This window comes from Heliangelus exortis, chromosome 15 (assembly GCF_036169615.1).
Source record: "Heliangelus exortis chromosome 15, bHelExo1.hap1, whole genome shotgun sequence".
In the NCBI taxonomy this organism is placed as follows: domain Eukaryota; kingdom Metazoa; phylum Chordata; class Aves; order Apodiformes; family Trochilidae; genus Heliangelus; species Heliangelus exortis.
The window spans coordinates 14,767,497-14,786,901 of NC_092436.1; the positions used below are offsets into that span (position 1 = coordinate 14,767,497).

General features: G+C 41.0%; 1 protein-coding gene across 23 annotated transcripts in view; it reads right to left on the reverse strand.

Annotated features, from left to right (window-relative positions):
• ANKHD1 (ankyrin repeat and KH domain containing 1) overlaps window positions 1-19,405 on the reverse strand; it is a 112,798-nt gene that overhangs the window by 57,473 nt on the left and 35,920 nt on the right. For 22 of the 23 annotated variants that reach the window (XM_071759034.1, XM_071759021.1, XM_071759033.1 and 19 more), the window contains exons 3-10: window positions 15,529-15,685; window positions 12,400-12,547; window positions 11,371-11,518; window positions 10,105-10,338; window positions 8,502-8,596; window positions 6,262-6,499; window positions 5,843-6,034; window positions 4,321-4,430 (exon numbers count right to left, since the gene is read on the reverse strand). In XM_071759034.1, the coding sequence (XP_071615135.1) occupies window positions 4,321-4,430; window positions 5,843-6,034; window positions 6,262-6,499; window positions 8,502-8,596; window positions 10,105-10,338; window positions 11,371-11,518; window positions 12,400-12,547; window positions 15,529-15,685 (1,322 nt within the window). The remainder of the gene's footprint in view (window positions 1-4,320; window positions 4,431-5,842; window positions 6,035-6,261; window positions 6,500-8,501; window positions 8,597-10,104; window positions 10,339-11,370; window positions 11,519-12,399; window positions 12,548-15,528; window positions 15,686-19,405) is intronic. The other variant, XM_071759038.1, reaches the window with a different exon arrangement.

Here is a 19,405-nt window from a genome sequence, read left to right on the forward strand (position 1 = left end):
AGGATCTGTGCTCCAGTCCCTTCACCAGCCCAGTTGCCTCCTTTGGACCTGCTCCAGCACCTCAATCTCCTTCCTGAGCTGAGGGGCCCAGAACTGGACACAGGACTCAAGCTGTGGCCTCCCCAGGGCTGAGCACAGGGGCAGAATCCCTTCCCTGGACCTGCTGGCCACGCTGTTCCTGAGCCAGCCCAGGATGCCATTGGCCTTCTTGGCCACCTGGGCACACTGCTGGCTCATGGTCACCTTCCTGGCAATCCAGACTCCCAGCTCCCTTTCTGCCACTCTGTGCCCAGCCTGGAGCTCCCCATGGGGTTGTTGTGGCCAAAGTGCAGGACCCAGCACTTGGAATGTTGAACCTCATCCCGTTGGAATCAGCCCAACTCTCCAGCCTGTCCAGGTCCCTCTGCAGAAAGGGACATAGAAAAGACAGATCCCTTATGGAAGGGCATCAGAAAAGCATCAGAATGATGGGTATCAAGACAGACTTCATAAACTAATAGTCACAAGAAGCTCCAAATTCAGCAAACTATCCTAGATGATTGAGCAGCTCTCAAAGAGATGGAAAAATATGACTGTGTACTCTGATGCTGCTCTTTTCTAGTCTTAAGCTGCTACTACAGACTCTTAAGGAAAAATTAACTACAAACTGAAGAAAGTTCATCTCTTGCCATATATATATATATATATTTTTTTTTTTTTTAGTTCTCCTGGTTCTTTTAAAACCACATTCCTTAATGAACCTTAGAGAGCTCAAAATCTTCACTGGTTCATGAAATGAATGATATTTGGTATATAGGTGAGATGATCAGTCCCTGTAAAACAAGAGTTTTCATTTAATACTTGCAAGAAAATCATCCCTTTTGTGCTGAGGTGTGGTGGCAATAATCAGGCAACACTCTGCTGGGAAACAGAACCATTTATCATACAATGATCACAGAATGGTTTGGATTTGATGGGACCTTAAAGTCCACCCCCATTCCATGTGCAGGGACATCTCCCACTACATTAGGTTGCTCAAAAGCCCAATCAAATCTGACTTTGAACTTTTCCAAGGCAGGGACAGCCACAGCTACCCTGAGCAGCCCCTTACTATGTCTCCCCACCCTCACTGTAAAACATGCTCAAAGTTTAGTTCAAGGTTCTATTTTAGGATGGAGGAGACAAACTGGACATGAGCAACACATGGGAATCAATTCAACAGTTGGGGAACTTCAGCAGAGTTGGAAGCCTTTGGTTTTCATGAGCACAATACAGACAATGCCTCCCAAAAGAAACATCTCCAGCTCTCTGGGACCTGGGGAACCCAAACAGAAGAGGTTTCTCTTCACACCTGCAGTCTCAAAGTCTGCACCTCAAATCCCACTCAGTCCTGGCCTTCTGGCAACTCAAGAGAAACCTGTGACGCCAAGAAAAATTTGGGCTTTTAAGGCAAATTATATGCTTTCTAAATCATGAAATAAAGGGTCTGAATTGCACTGATTGCAAATTTTGACAGGCAGTGTTTATCCTTCCTTTAACTCAAGAGCATTTGGGGAAGAAAGATCAACTTTCCTCACTCAAACTAAAAAAATCCTCAAAAAACGTGCTCCTCACCATCCTGGTGTGGAAGAAAACAGAACATGTGGGTGGCAAACAAACCCATGAAGTAACAACAAAAAAAATCCAGCACTGGCTACATCTCTACAGGAAAATAAAACAGGGCTGAGGGACCAGTTCAGCCATGGGATCACTGCTCATTCACTCTGGTTATTCCTTCCCAGCCTACCCCAGTCAAGAACTACAAGGCAGGAAAGTCCCCAGTGGACAGCATGGAAAATGGGACAAGAAGTTACTCACTGCACCCTCACAAACCTCAGCCCACAGCCCAGGGCTGTTGGATGTGCACTCCTGGTGTTTCCAAACCACCACTCTGGTGGGCTGCCTGTAACCATTCCTCAGGCAGAGGTACAGCCCCAGGCTCAGTGACCTGACAAGACCCAGTGCTGCCCAGCACTGATGTGTTCAATGGGTGCTTTTTGTCCCTGCAATCAGCTCTCAGGCTTCTTTTATTTTACTGTTCAAGACACAAGCAGTGTTTTCCTCAAAAAGTGCTTTGCAACAGTGTAAGATGCTGTATGTCCAGCTCAATGGCTGTGATAGAAACCCCAGGGATAAAGGTTTCCAGAAAACAGTGAAACATCAATGAAAGAAATCCCTGGAAAGACTGAAGTTGGAGGATGAAACAAAAATGAAAGGCAAAGGGAGACAGACTTCCATTTGCTGTGCCTGAACACCAGAAGGAGAGCAGAATTAACTAGTCAAAGACAGACCAAGCAAAGGTGAAGGTCCAGGTCTGTATTCAGTTCCCTTTCCACCTACATTACCTGGGACAATTTGGTGACACTGTCTCATGTGATTTAATGACAAGTGAAATCTAGAAGAATAATTTCCCACACTGCTGCCAAAGAAGCTTTTTCATACTCCAGCAGTAAGGCAACATGCTTCAGAAACCTTCCTCAGAAGAGTTAAAGATTAAAAAAATCTATTCAAAACAGCTTACAACTCCTCATGAAGCAAAGCCACACAGTTTCAAAAGCAAAGTGCTTCAAACCTGAGGGGCCTGCCAGAAGCATTGCTGCAGGTTTTTTTACTTGCAATCAGAATTCAAAACTGGTAGACTGCTATGGCTTGTCTCCCTTTCATGTGCAATTTCCCTTTGCTTCCTTGCTACATTTTTCTTGACAGCTCCTCATTTTGATTGGCAGCACAAGAAAATGCAGTAAAATGAAACTTCAGAAGGTGTAAGATTTTTCTCAGCAATGCTGATCAGAACTAGATGCTAAACACCCCAAGCATGGCTCACCTTAGTGATGAGAAGAAAACATTAAAATGACACTAAAAATCTGAAGTGACTTTTAAGCAGCACCCTTGCATGTTTTTATAAAGTTCTGCATTGCTATATTTTTTTGTTTTAGTCTTTGCACCTCACTGCAAGATACTTAATGGTTTATACGTTTTTTTTTAAGTACTTCAGTATCTCTAAATACCCAATAAAATCTCAAAAACAATCCTGCCTCTACTAAAGTGCTTGGCTTTCAGTACCCACCACTGAATTATCCAAAGTGCAGCAGGTGTAAACACACACACATCCACACCTCTATTAACATCATCTTCCTCCCTGGCAGGAACATAGGAAGCAGAACTTCACTACATTGGAATTAACAAGGCCTGAAAAGCTGTATATTCAAGAAGAGTGGAATTCACAGTCACAGCATTAATTATACCCATAAAGAAACTTAAAAAAAAAAAACAAAACAAAAAACTTCATTTAAGACTGAGATTGAAGTAACTTCATTAGAATGTTGATTAATCAGGTTCAACAGTAGATGTTTTTGACATTCTTATTGTTTAAAAGAAAGCCTAAAATACCCAAGCTAAACCCACTCCCCAAATTAAAAAAAATACACACGAGCAAAGTGTGGAAATAGGAAGTGGAAGAATAGTGGAAGAAAAAAGAAAAGAGCAACCAAAAGAAAAACCTTTGTTGCTTATGCCTTATTAGACATAATAATGCCTTATTAGACATAATGCTCCTAAATGCCTTTTTACTGCTGAAAAGCCAAAAATACACTATATGCCTATAGCTGATGAAAAGGAAGTTTTAGGTCTTACACTACATAGTAGCAAAAAAGTGGAGATAATTATTAAATAGAGCAGTTATGAACAAATGCATTACCAAACATAAACACTGTGAAAGCAGTATGTTAAACCCAAAACTTACAGGAAATAAAATAGTTCTGGAGCAAAGGAAAGAGATTTTATTATACTGGTCGTTTAAAAGGCATGGCTTAGTTTGTTTTGGTTTTTTTTCTTTTGTATTTTTAAAAAGTGTTCACAGTGTTCAGAAACTAAAATTGGAACAGGAGAAGTATTAGCACCTAACATTAAAACATTTTAAAGTCAGGGCAGTGGAGTAGGCAAAGTCCAATACACAGAGTCTGAGAATAATAAAGCAGCATAATGAACAAAGGCAATACAGAAACATGTCCTGCTAAACAATTAAAACTTACAGATTACACAGAAATGGAAATCATCAACTCTGACAAGTGTAAGCTATAGCTAAAACTTTTCACTTATCAGAGCAAAGATTACACAAAAAACATTTTATTTCTAGACCAAATTGAGTATGCAGGCTTTTTAGTAAGTTTATTTCATGCCTCTTTTCACACCCATATATGAATCTGATTGCTAAAATCATACTCCTGTTCTCTAAGCAGCTAAGCTTTGGTGTACAGTTTGAAACCCAAGAACTTTTCCCACAAAAGGCAGCATAAATCTTACCAAATCAGCACCAGCTTGAAGCAACACATCTGCAACATCAGTGTGTCCATTTTCACAGGCATAGGTTAAAGCTGTGTCTCCTGTTGCTGTGGTGGCATGGACATTAGCTCCTAGAAACACAGTAATTTGTCTTATTGGACACCACCTTATCAAGTATTCCATAGGAGATAAACACAGAAATCAAGGCACTTTATTTGTAACAACAGCTATATCCTAGTGACCACAGCTTCCACAGGCACTGCTCTCGTGGTAACAACTGTTCTTCAGGCAAAAATCTCTGGGGGAAGCCAAGGCTTGGAAAAAAGATGGGTGGCAATCTAAGCACTTGAACCTATATGCTCACTCATTCCTACTGTCCCTCTACAGCAATGAAGATTTCAGTTGTTACACTAAATAAAAGTGAATCCAGGCAATAGCCTAGACTCTCTTTGACAGAGAGCTGCACGCCAAGGGAGGCCAAACAAAATACTGGTTATTGAGTCAGTATTAATACTACAAGAGTAGACACTCCTACAGCTTTCATTTCTTCCCTGCTCTTTAAAATCAATTGCTTTAAAACCTTTTTGTTGAAATAATTTCACTAGCTTCACATATGCCAGCTACACAGAAACACTGCATGGTTCTTGCCATGTAATGCATTATTCTTCCCCAAAAAATGAAAATGTGATTGGATATTTTCCTGTTTTCAAGGTGTGAGATAGATTTAGAGACTCCCTGATACCAAAACAAGACTCCTCAGTTAACTTCCTACATTATCAAAGGTGAAGTGCAAGCAGCATTCCAAGTGAGCTGGGGATGGGTGTCACATGCTGGTGTCACTACACAAAGAGACACAGTTGTTACTGTCCCTCGAGGAGCAGGGAGCTTTACTTTCTAGAATTACAAATCCAGACAATTTGATGTTTATTCTTAGAAAAGAGCATACAATTAAATCACCTCCCATAACAAGGAAGTTTTCCAAAATGCAGCTCCTTTAAATTTATTATTTTAAGAAGCATTACTCCACTGGAGTCTCTACCAACTTTAAACTGACAGATGGACACTCAAGTGTCATTTTCCCCTAAATCCAGCAAGACTTCATTTTTACTACTGTATAATGTAGTAGTAAAACACAATCATTATAGAAATAAGCACATTCCAGAATCTGTCTTGCACATTATTTCCCAGGGCACAATTCCTAAGCTATTAGTTATGCAGGGAGAATGACTGCAGATAATCAAAGCTGGAGTAGCATATAAAAAAAAGCATTATCTGTATTAACCTTTTGTCCTAAATGCAGTTAACTTGAAACAATGTTCCTACTGAACATCTAGATAGGCAACAGAATACAGTGGTCTGTGGGACACTTTCCCCTGTTAACAGTATCAAACAATTTTACAATGTAAGTTTTTCTTTTTCTTCTTGCAAAAATATCTGAGAATACAGTTTGCACTGCCACCACCAAGCCCAGGTACCTTCAATATTAGTTAGAAAATCATGTCTATAATATCTGTGGGCTAAATCATTTGCACTGTACACATACCTGCTGCCAGCAAGTATTTCACCAGTTCAAGATGACCCTCTTGAGCAGCTTCCATCAAAGGTGTTGAGCAACCAAGTTCTATATCAGCTCCTGCCTTAATAAGGAAGTCAGCTACTTCAGAAAAGCCTCCACAACATGCCAGAGTAAGAGCTGTCTCCTGTGTTTCTTCAGTCTGTGCATTTATGTTTGCCCCTAGGAAATAAACCAGCTGTTATTTTAATCAGCCAGACACAGGGTAGGAAGGGTGAATGCCCATCACCTCCACAGTTTGGATGGGTCAGCTTTGCTCTGTAGTTACAGCTAGGAGCAGTGAGAGCCACATGCTGCTGCATCAGAGGAATTTGTACAAAATATTTAATGGCAAAAAGTCAACACTGCATTCTTCATAATGAACACTCAAGAAGTGGCAGTGGTCTCACCTTGTGCCAGTAGCAAGGCTACCATCTCTTCATGGCCTTCCCGGGCTGCTTCCATGAGAGGAGTGTAACCTTCATCATTAACTTCCTCCAGGTTAGCTCCTCTTTCAATAAGAAGAGCTGCTAACTCCACATGTCCACCACAAGCAGCCAGAGTAAGTGGAGATTCAAATGAATCTGCAGGCATATTCACTTGAGCACCACTGTCTAACAGCAAACGTGCCACTTCCACATGTCCATCCTGCAGAGCAACAGTGAACACAAAAAAGAAGAACAGCTGAAGTCATTTGATGCTGTGGTGGCAACCACTATCATACTAGCTCTGAAAATTATGTAAGAAAGGGTCTTTTTACCTATGATGGTTCAATTTATGATGTAGTTATGGTAGCACATGGATTAAACTGACACCTAGGTTTCCATCTACATCTAAGACAAACCTAACTTCAGAAACTGGGACCCAAACTTGTGATACTTTGGAGAACTGAAACAGATTGACTTGAATCAAAGCATTCTCCTTTTATTTCTCTGTGAAGAGAAAACCACTTGCTGCCTTGCATGCTGCAGCTACAGAGTTACCAGGTGCATCACCTTGGTTACTCCCTCTGCCACAGGAATATGGGCTTCTTCCAGACCAAGTAAAAACTCTCAGACAGTTTTCACAATTTAGAGCCCAGTATTTTGACACAGTGGCTCCCCTGGGATTTGACACAACACAAAAACAGCTAACACAGAGCTATAGAAAAGGGAGCAAGAGGGATATCAAACATGCAACTCCCAGCAACACTTTAGTTGGCCATCAGGCAGGCAGTAAGTACCCTGGCCTGGCCAGCAACCATGCCTGCAAATTACAGAGAGGCTGCTGTTCTCAGAGAAGCTGGCTAAAAGCCAACAGCCACCTCACCTACCTAAAGGCATTATCCTAGGTGTGGCACTCTGTCCTGACCTAAACACACTAGAACTAGGAGGCACTTACAGTAGAACTGGTAAACAGACACCTCAGCTTCCTGTATTTGCAGCACTCGTTACAAGGAAAAGAGTGAAGACTTGGAAAAGTCACAATAATGTGGTGGGATGGTTCCCTTCTGCAAGCAACCCACACAATTTTATCTTCCTAAAGCAAGACATTTCATAGCCTCCTCCAGGGCTCAGACTGTACCAACAGGAAAGCAAAAAAAAAAAAAAAAAAAAAGACTAACCCTAAACAGAATACATTAGTCATGCTGCACCCTCCTTTATATGGCAGCATACACCCACTGCAACTGTGTCCTTCTGAATTTCTTCCTGACACTTGGTTCTCATTTGAGGGTGTCTGTTCAAGGATACCATTACCATCTCACTATTGGAAGACTCCAACACAGCTTGAGATGTTATAATCTGACCCTGGTCACTTGCATCATCACCTCACAACTGCTCTAAAAGAACACTTGATCCTCCAGGCTCTCAGAAGGCTGGAGAAACACTGCAGCCCATCTTCTAAGGATCACAAGCTACTGAGAGCAAATGGAGCTTTCCTCAGTTTGCTGTGCTTCTTATGAAAACAAGGTCCCTGTTCTTTCTTCAAAGAAGTTCCCCAGCTCAAAGAATAGATAAAAGGGTCACCTAAGGTCTGGACAAAACCAGTTTCAATACACACTCTTTATTAAGATGAAACTCTTTGAAAGTTCTTCCTCAGCAGCTGCTTTGAAATTATATCACTTGCCCAAGGACTAAGGACTAAACTACTTTTGACTGACCATTTTATTTCAAAATAAAAACCTCACAGGCACTGTTTGCAGAAACCTAGCAGAGAGCAAACCATCTCCACATGCAAAACACTTCCTGCAGTGGTGAAAGGACAAGTGTAAGGCCTGAATCATCCAGCTCAGTGCACTTCTGGAAAGCTCATCCCATGATGATCTGAGAGATCTTATTTATAAATGACCAAGGTGGAAAACTAACCCTGCAAAAACTGCAAAAGACACTGTGACTTGGGCTTATCCTGACTGCACTGCAGATTAGTTACACTTCACACAAGGAGCACTTGAAATAATACATCACACCCCCAAGAATTAGAATAATTTTTCCCTTTGACAAATTGGGCTGAGAAGCTGTTCACCAGTGGTAACTACAAGAAAGGCTTTCTTAGAAGAAAGACTAACACATACTGGCAGACCCAGAGCTGCCTGTTAACAAAGGTTCATTTTTTAATAATCTCTTTGATTCCTCTCCCTGCAAAGGAAGCAATACAAATAAAAGCTATTTACCATGCAGGCCTCCATTAGTGCTGTGTGCATCTCATCTGTTTTATGCTCTTGATCAGCTCCAGCTTCAAGCAAAAAACGAACCATATCTAAATGGCCTTCAAATGAAACAGAGAAGAGTAAGTAAGCATGTGCTATCATAAATGGTCAGTACTACAGGCAATATGCTTAATGAAATAATTCAGATTTCCCATGTGCTATTAGAATTTTTCCAAGGTATAATTTGCAAACCTGCTTCTTCTAAAGTACTCTAAAAAAAAAAAAAATCTCTAATCAATCTCATCTCTTCGATTCAGCTTCAAAAGAGGAACCTTTCCTTGTGACATCAAGCTATAAAAGACTTTGCTTATTCCTTATGCAGCTCTACAGTGACATGCTATTTAAGTGTTCCAAGGCAGCACACAACTGGCAGGGAGGCAATTATCTTCTAGAGAGAGGTCCATGCAGATTTGAGCTTTGAGCTTTTTATTCAGAGCATTCAAAGACATATTTCTGAGAAATGATACACACTTTATGCCATATTATGTTATCTGACACTATTTTTAAAAGCTTCTATTGAACTTTACCATTTATTCAAATTCCCCTGTGGTTTCTGTCATTTTAGAATCTGTCTTTTAAAAGTTACATATTTATCCTGTCAGTGAGTACCCTCCTCCAAGACAAGACTTGGTTATAAGCAAACCAATAGGAAAACAAAGTGCCTCAACCACCTTGCCAAAGGTAACACAGGAAATCTCCAGTCAATTAAGATCTTACATTACATCATTCTACTGAGTTTTAGGTCACAAGAAACAGGGAATGTCCCTCCAACAAACTGGAGTACTGTTGCTGAAACTTCTCTGTATGAACTACTGTATGCTGCAGGACATGAATGGCAAATCCAGATGCAAGTTTCACACAGGTTATGCACAGCATCCTCCAGTTCTAACCACAGAGTTACCTGAAGTTACTATGACAATAATCTGCATTATTAAATCTTCTATTAGGAGAAAAGCAACTGTTGGAACTTAGAGGTTTTTCTAAAGAAAAATACCTTGGGAGCATATTGGATTACTATTGCACTGTTACTTTATAGAGAAACTTCAAATAGCAGAAGAAATTAAGTCAAAAGTCCATAAAAGTTCATAATGCACAACAATTCACAGATAATCTCCATTATTACACAGAAGGAGAAGCATCCAGGAATAATACCAGCATCCTCACCCCCATCAGGTACTCCAGGAACATTCATTTTAACTTTACATTTTCCCAACAAGTAAGAGCCAAGTTTTCAGAACTTGCAGATAGTTGGTGAATTAAATAAGTATGCAGTAGTGTAGGAAGAGGAGAGTGGTGGTGTGTCAAAGCACAAGTTTGGATGCAGCCAGTCACAAGTTTTCAGATGCAACATGTCAAATCCAGGCCCACCACATTTGGACAGAAGTAGACATGCTTGATATCAGTATACCATGGCTAAGCATTTCCTGACTGATGTTGAGTTTTAAACCAAAATCCAGTATTCCAAAACTCTTAAAAAAATACTTAAAAGCATGTCTGGAAGCTTTAGTTAGACAAATCCTAGCAAATAAATGTAACCCAAAATACAAACCAAGGCAAGAGACAATACCTTTATAGCATGCAAGTGTAAGTGCACTTTCTTTGAACTCATTGGAGTGAGTGTTGATTCCTGCACCATATTCCAGCAATACTCTTGCAACCTCAACATGACCTGCACTGGCTGCTTCCATTAAGGGGGTGTGCCCATTCTCATTGTGGTCTTCTATATTAGCACCAGCTTTCAATAGCACCTTCACTATGTCAACAAAGCCTCCAGCACAAGCGTAAGTGAGAGCTGTGTTCCCTGCAGAGAAGAAGAAGTTGACATGAAAGCCTTTTCCATCACCCATTCCTCATACAGCAAAGGAAACAGTTTTTAACAGCTCTGAACAAAACCATGTACATCACCACCAGTGGCCTTTAACCTCACAGCAATGTTACTCCAACAAATCCCAACACAACTATAATGAAAAAGTTTTATTGCTAAGACAAAATTGCAAATCACTTTTTTTTTTTTTTTTATCATGTTTCCTACTTCAGCACATGAAGAGAGACCAAATACAAATATACAGTGATCACTGAGCATTTTCATGCTCACTGTAGAGCTTGGGCAGGGAGGGCAGGGTGGGTGTTTGGGTTTTTTGTGCCTGTAATTGCATCCTGAAATCCCTTGAAGAACTTTTACTGGATGGATGAAAATAGATTTATAATTTAGAACTCTGGTACTGTAAGTAACAATCACAAATGTCTTATGTTTTAAATGCTACAGTCAATTTTAAGGTAAGTTCTTAATAGCTAAACATAAAGATAAAAAGAATACTTCATAGTTCAGACACCTGAATTTTTAAAAATTTGAACAAATTCTTTCTTAATCTTAGCAGAATCCAAATGCAGGTTAATACTCTCAGCAAGGTTAGTTAAGCTGTGGTCAAGCATCAGCAATGTAGACAACATTCAATGCTCAAAATAATTTTCCTTCCTTCTTGCTAAAAAGCAATAGACTGAGATAACTGGTCTTGGTCAGATGTAACCCATGGTCTTACTGGGTAATTCTGGTTTGTACAGGTGAGAAAAAATAGACTTTATGTATTTTTCTAGTTACCTAACACCATAATGGTTTTCACAGGAACAGTGATTTAGTTGGTACTAAAACTAATCCTTAGTAATGGGCAGGTAAGACTCTAAACACATCCACCATGTATCTGGACCATTCTTAATGATTCCTGTCATGTTTTATTGTGAATGCAAGCATCAGATAAAGCCACAGATGCTCAGAACTGCTGCACATCTTATGTCCCAGGCTTACTAATCCTTCATGTCCCTGCTTCCCAGTTACCTGTTGAAGACTGGGCATTGACATCTGCACAATGCACAAGGAGAAGTTTGACAATATCTACGTAGCCTCCACTGGCAGCTGCCATTAAGGGTGTGATGTCTCCTTTATTCCCTCTGTCTTCAACGTTTGCGTGCATTGCTAGGAGCACCTAGAGAAAAAAAAGTCACTTGGATGAATAAATTTTCACACCAACATTTTGGTTTTAGTTCAGTGGAGCTTGTGAGAGTGATTCCCCAGCCAGCTGTGCAGTAACAGCCCCAAAGGTGAAGCACAATGGCACTCCCCAGGACCATTTATAGGTACTACCTACACTGTGCTCTGGTTTTCATGCTTTTGTTCCTCTTGCTAAAATCAACATTAAGTTAGAGCACAATACTGACATCTTCAGAAGTCCTGGGGCAATTCCTTAATCAGAATGACATCAGAGAAACTGCAAACTTGTACTCAAGACCACAGCACACATTGGGTCAGGCTTACAGGTTAACAGTTTTCTCCTTGTACTCCTGGCCTGGCACAAAAACATCAAGCTAGCCACGTTCTAAGGACCATCACCTAAACATCTGCAAAGAAGCACAAACTCCATCCTTAGATACTCAAATATAAAGCCAAAAATTAACACACTGCAATGTTAATACAGATGTGAATAATAATAAAAACAACAACAACAAAAAGGATTAAGTGGTAACCACTGTTTGATTTTGCTTTTACTTTAGATACTCTTGCAATATCTAATATTGCAATGCTGCAATATTGCAGTTTGCCTGCATCTAGAACAGTGCCAGAAAAAGAGATCATAAAACATGTATCTCCCAGACAAGTCCCTTAAACCTAAAGGCATAGATGGCAGCATTTTCCATTAAAAAGACAGACAATAACTGGAAGCCCACAATGAACTGTACATATGATATTCTGTTTAGATTATTAAAAAAAAATATATACATATATAATCAGCTAAAATGTTTACCTATCAAAGCAGCCTGTTAGAGAGTGTTTCAGAAAGGTTTAGCTGTGATTACATTTGTTACTTACCTGTGCCAATTCATAATAGCCTGCTGAGCAGGCCAAGCAAAGGAGACTCTCCCCTTCTTCAGTATGTTCATTGACACTTCTTCCTTCATCTAGCAGCTTCCTGACAGCATTTACATCCCCATCTGAACATGCTTCTGCCAAACTGCGACTGAAAGATCAATTACCACAGAATAAGTTCACAATAGATGGGGGGGCCCTTCCTGTGCAAGGACAAAGGCTTCCCTTAAAACTAACCTCACTAGAAAATATACCTTACAGATATTTTTTAAGAAAAAATATGTATATACACATTCTTTCCAAAACCTTGTGCAACCTACTCTAAGTGAATCTATGATGGTGAGGCCACAGCTTGAGTCCTGTGTCCAGTTCTGGGCCCCTCAGCTCAGGAAGGAGATTGAGGTGCTGGAGCAGGTCCAGAGAAGAGCAAGGAGGCTGGGAAGGGATCCAGCACAAGTCCTGTGAGGAAGGGCTGAGGGAGCTGGGGGTGTTGAGGCTGGAGAAGAGGAGGCTCAGGGGAGACCTCATCACTCTCTCCAACTCCCTGAAAGGAGGTTGGAGCCAGGGGGGGGTTGGGCTCTTTTCCCAGGCAACTCTCAGCAAGACAAGAGGGCACAAGAGGTCTCAAGTTGTGCCAGGGGAGGTTTAGGTTGGACATGAGAAAGAATTTCTTTCTGGAGAGGGTGATCAGCCATTGGAATGGGCTGCCCAGGGAAGGGGTGGATTCTCCATCCCTGGAGATATTTCAAAAGAGCCTGGATGTGGCACTCAGTGCCATGGGCTGGGAACCACAGGGGGAGTGGATCAAGGGTTGGACTTGATGAGCTCTGAGGTCCCTTCCAACCCAGCCAATTCTAGGATTCTATGATTCTATGCTTGGGCAGGGGGGGTTGGATGAGATGATCTCCAGAGGTCCCTTCCAACCCCTCCCATTCCACAATTCTGCAAGTAAATAAAGAACTTGCTTAAGTCTGAATTAGCTCTTGTACTCCTAAGATGCTAACTCACATGAGGGCTCAAATACACCAGAAGCAGTGTTCAAATCTAGGTAATCTGTGGTCTTTGCAAGACAGTGAAGTAAAGCTCTTGGATGGTACTCACACTATGGGGGAATGCCAGATCCACAGGGGTTATGACCCTGACAAACTACTGACTCTGGCTACCAAGGTGAATTTCTAGTAGAGCTAAAGCCAAAAAGTGAACAGGGACCACTGATACTGAACACTGCAACAAGACAAACTTCTGACTGTTGTCTGTCTTGTAAAGGGACAATTCCCTTCTCTGCACCAGCCTAAAGTTTTTGTTTCTTTTAATTGAAAGCATCAATTTCTTAATTTAAGCAGCCATTTGAAAGAAAAATCCTACCTTACCTAAGGACATCCTAACAGAAGAAAGGAGAGAAGCCTTACAAAAGTTTCCTTTCGTGTATATTCTTAAAAACATATTACATAAAAATCTAGGATAGATTAAATGAGCCAGGGAAACAGCAAAAAACTTACAAATCCTACATGGGACACTGCTAATTCAAATTTAGAGAAAAAAAAAAGGGGGGGGGGGAGGGAGGGGCGGAATAAGAGGCAGTTACAAGCTAAGAATTAGAAGAAGATAAAATCTTCCAGTAGCTCAGAAGTCTGTCACTGCTTTACCCATCAATTACCATCTGAAGCAGGGAGAATAGGTATTTCCCCCTGAGACACAGGGAAATAACACTAAGCTTGACAAAGGTGAGCTGAGCCTCATTTTATTTCAAACCAAGACACCTGTCCTTTAAATCTTTTTCTGTAAAAAGGGGGGAAAAAGTCTAACAGCAACAACTGTTAAATCACTGCTTACACAAGTGTAAAGGAAAGCAAGTTGTGCTCAGCTCCAACTCAGCTGCACTTCTGCAACTGATGACAGAATTTTGTTTAGAAAATACATGCAAGGAATCATGGTCAGTGAATGCCCCAGGGGAGGGAGGGGCAAGGGAGGGAGAGTTTTCTCTTATAAAAAGGAGTGGACTGCATGTGATGCATTTCAGTATGTTTTATTTACAAGACATGGAAGCTTGTTTATTAACAAAATCTAGTCCAGATTTTTCCCCTGCCAGATTCTGAGGCAAGCTCACATCTTTCCACATTCTCCTTTTTGCAGATCTATGCCCTTTGCCAGATTCAGCTCCAGGTGAGCTTTGGCTTTCCTAAACACTTCCCTATCTGCTTGGGTGCTGCCTCCATGCTCCCCACACATCATCAGGCCTTCTTCCACCTATTTATGCTTCCTTTCTATGTTCAAGCCTGTTTTTGTCTCCCCATATTTTGATACAGATGTCATTTCTCTAGCTTCTGTAACTGTGTTTGCTCTGTATTTGTATTTATATTTTAAGCAATGACTCAAGAGAGCCCTTGCTGTGAACACTTTTTTGCAGATCTCAAGTGTGAATTTCAAAAGGACATCCAAGTGAAACTTAAGACTTTCAATTTCTGATCCTAGATCTTCAACAGTATATGCAGCCATACCACATGCAGTCATCCCAAAAGTTAAGAAACTATCTGCATTACTTGTCAGAGTAGAAAATACTTCAGCACCCCTAAAGTTGCTTTGAAATCACCAATGTAGAAGCTTTTGAGAAGGCATGAAAAAAAAAAATCTCAGTTCTGTCCTTACGGGAGTTAAATGTCATCCTCATTAATTGTAAATTACAAAATGTTATCTCATAATACAGTTCCATTTTCCCTGCAGTTCCTGAGCAACCTCCCATAGAAAACTGCTGCCCTGTAAGTACTAGCATTCTCTTCAACTCCTAATACAATGGATTAGATTCATTAGTTTCCAACAAAGTGTGCAGAGGCAGTAATTAGGGAACTGCTGTGAACTCCTCTACAGCTAGGAATTTGTCCTGTTTAAAAAAAAGAAATCAACTATCTAGCACAAAGAAAGAGCAGCAGGTTAGGAAGTAATGTTTTTTTATACTGTTTTGAAGCCAGTAACCTGATGAGCTGTAGTTACACCTTCAGCTTCACTGAGTGCTGCTGCTTGTGTTGGAGCAGACACAACACCGAGCGAACTATCGGATTAAGAGAATTTGAAACAAAAATACCAACTTACAGTCTGTAATGGGGAAACTGGGGGTGGGGAGTCCTCAATACATACTTGTCCACTTGTCCTGCATTGTGATTGTTCTCTGCTCTCATCCGGGTCAATGCAGCTGCAGCTTCATCCAGGGCACAGCTGACAGAGGACGTCAGTCTGCGGAGAACCTCGGGATCTGCGAAGGCTTTGCCATCGGCAGTGGACAATTTACCAATTCCTTCAGTGGCCAGCAGTCAGGTTAGTATGAAAGTCACAGCAAAAAAAAATGCAAAGACACTTCTTTAGATTTCAGCCACATGCGTTATTAGTTAAAAATCATTTGCAAACATGCCAAAAAAATCAGCTACTTCAAAGTAACTGTTAACAGCTGCCTGAGACCTCAACATTTAATTAACTACAATATGGCAGGAAGAAACTATTTTTCACTACCTCTCCCAAATCAGACCTTTGAAGAATTAAAAAATAAAATAAACCCTGGGGTAGTAAGGATAAGCTCAGAGGGGTTAAGCCCAAAACCAGAAGTTTGGCAAATGTGTATTACTCCACAGCAAAAATCTTCCCGTTTAAGCCATAAAGTTATTACCCCTCCCCCATCCAATATCAAGTGGGCTTAGTTCTAATATACCTTCTCTTTTTTCAAAAGTAGAAAAAAAAATTAAGAGGTTATTAAATTCCCCATTATATAAAAATCTAAACTGTACAGCTCTAGCTACAAGTAAAAAAACTATGAAACAAAATGTCAAATACTTTAAGTATACTTGAAATCAGTGGCCCCTCTACAGTAACATTACACAGTAGAAATGCTGGGACTGAGGAACTTCTCTAACAGTTAATTTTTAAAAAGTTTCTTTGCTGCAAGACTAAAGTTCAAGGCCAATACAGAAGAGCACAAGAGGGGATTAATCCCCCTCATTTACAAGACTCGTAAAATCATGGTACAGCTGGGCAGGTTTTTTTCCTACACAAGTTTTATTGCAAATCATTCAGCACAGCCTGTTTTACATATGCAAACATCACTGCACAGTTGCCTCTGCAGTGCATATATATTTTCATATATAAATGTGCAAACAGTGTAAAGAAATGCACTGATGAATGGTACCCTCCTGCCCCACCCCCAAGAAAAAAATCAATTTCCCACATTATAAAAAGCAAACAGATCCTGGTTCATAGATACCTTCATCAGTGATGAATCAGTAACTTTTCAATTCCTTAGCTGTTAAACGGGGTCAAATTAGATACAAAACTCTGAAAATAATTCACCTTATACCTTAAAAGATTTGTTATGTGCATACCTATCCAACACTGATTCACACCATGTCTCCCACAACTGAGTGTGCAACTATTACAGAATAAAAACTGAAACCATACTTTGGAAGTTTTGGACATAGTCTTCAGACAATATATTTATTTCCCCAAACTGAAATCATACTTTGGAGGTTCTGAACATTGTCTTCAGACAATGTATTTATTCCCCCAGTATCAGAGCACCCATTTGTTTCCTATTAATGTAAGAACCAGCACTTACCAAATTTCTCACCCTGAAAAAGTCAGGCCAGTGTACACTGGGCAGAGTTGCATTGCCCTGCATCACTGCTGTGGTTCTGGGAAGTGTTGGCTTACAGAATTCAAACTCAGAGCTGCTCAGATGAGGAGGAGGCCCTATCCTGCCATCTAGGCAGACACCTACAATGGGGTGCAGAGGTTGGGGTCAGGCCAACTGATACTGAGCATCTTCTACAGAGGTGGAGGAGCTGCTTCAGATACTCAGTCAGAACCTCTCTGATTCCAACACCCCACCTCTGGATCACTTCAGCATGGCCAAGAGGCTATGAAAAACAATTTATAATGAACTACTCACTCCTTGATACAATTAGAACTTACTACTTGATCTGTCCACACCATACCCATCCCATTTGGAGGATTGTCTAGCACACTGCTCAGCAACCAGAGAAACACAGAGCCAATACTCTTGACTCCACACAGCTGAAGAGGCTGCCAGCCACATGTCCCCTTCCCCTCCAAGCCCCAGCCACTGGGCTTTACATCCAGTGAGGTTATAAATGACAGACTTCCAACACCACTCACATAGTAACAGAAATCAAATTTGTTGTTGGTTTAAATCACAGAATCATTTGGGTTGGAAAGGAGCTCTAGGATCACCAAGTCATTAATCACTGATCCACTCCCCCCATAGTTCCCAGCCCATGGCACTGAGTGCCACATCCAGGCTCTTTTGAAATATCTCCAGGGATGGAGAATCCACCCCTTCCCTGGGCAGCCCATTCCAATGCCTGATCACCCTCTCCAGAAAGAAATTCTTTCTAATGTCCAACCTAAACCTCCCCTGGCACAACTTGAGACCTCTTGTGCCCTCTTGTCTTGCTGAGAGTTGCCTGGGAAAAGAGCCCAACCCCCCCCTGGCTCCAACCTCCTTTCAGGGAGTTGGAGAGAGTGATGAGGTCTCCCCTGAGCCTCCTCTTCTCCAGCCTCAACACCCCCAGCTCCCTCAGCCCTTCCTCACAGCACTTGTGCTGGATCCCTTCCCAGCCTCCTTGCTCTTCTCTGGACCTGCTCCAGCACCTCAATCTCCTTCCTGAGCTGAGGGGCCCAGAAAAAAAGGGAAAAGGGGATGCAAGTCATGTGCCCCAAATCCTGGCAGAAACAAGGCCAGCAGAATTATCCAGCAAAAGCTCCCTGGGAATGGGCTGTCCAGAGGAGCTGTGGATGCCCCATCCCTGGCAGTATTTAAGGACAGGTTGGGTGGGACTTTGAGCAGCCCAGACTGCTGGAAGATGCCCCTGCTCACTGCAGGAGGTCAGGCTGGATATCTTTAAAGGTCAACTGCAATTGGCAAGCACAGTACAGACACCAGGAACACACTCATTACAAAAAAAAGGAAAAAAGAAAAAAACAAAAAAACCACACTGATCTTCTGGCAAACCCAGGAAAGCAACCAATCAGCTCTAAACTGAGGGTGCAGAAAGAAGAGCTGCACTGCAATATGCAGAGATTTTGCATGTGGAATACCTTTATCTCAAACAAAAAATAAACTGAAGAAACCCAACCAGCTACCACAGACACTGTATTCTGCCTTACCTGCCTACATTTCATTGCTAACATTACTTGTATAATATATAATATTAATATATAACATATAATAAAAAGTCCTCAGGAACAGCTGATTCTACTTGGCCTTTCAACAAAAATGCCCATTTTGACATCAATTTCATAGCACACAAGTCCTGTCCTGACACACCTGCCCTAACAGATACATCAGCAGCAAACACCCTTCTTTCTACCTTTACACCTCATCTCTTGCATGATTCAGAAAAAAGATGAACTTTGAACCTAAATGCTCTTTCAAAGTTTCTGACTTCTCATTCAGAGTTCTTATAATCTTACCCTATCATCCCAATCCAAAAACACCTTAATTATGGTCTGGCACATCATCAAAAAGGTACCTAAATAATCTGGCAATACCCTTTCTAATCATGATGTAATATTAGCACACATTACTGTGCCATTATGTATGGGATTACCCATTGGAGCTTAAATAAACATGCAATTTTATTGATAGCAATAATCTCTTTAAATGCCAATAATTATTTTGAACAAGGATATATCACTAATTAAATCAGACGGGTTCTACGCCCTGCTCTAGATTCCTCCTCAGTCAGTTTTTCTGCACTGGGTAATTCTCAGACTCAAAGACAGGAAAGTTTAATCCCTCTTAACAAAAGAGAGTTCATCCCAAAAGACAGATGTGAAAGCAAACCAAGAGAGACAAAGTTATGGTGACAGGTATTGGTCATGTTCTCAAAGGTCTGACCAATCTTCATTCAGACTGAAGTCATTCCTTAGTCCATCTTCAGCAGTCAGTACCAGTAAAAAGAAAAAAAAAAATATATATACACATACAAACTATATATATATATGC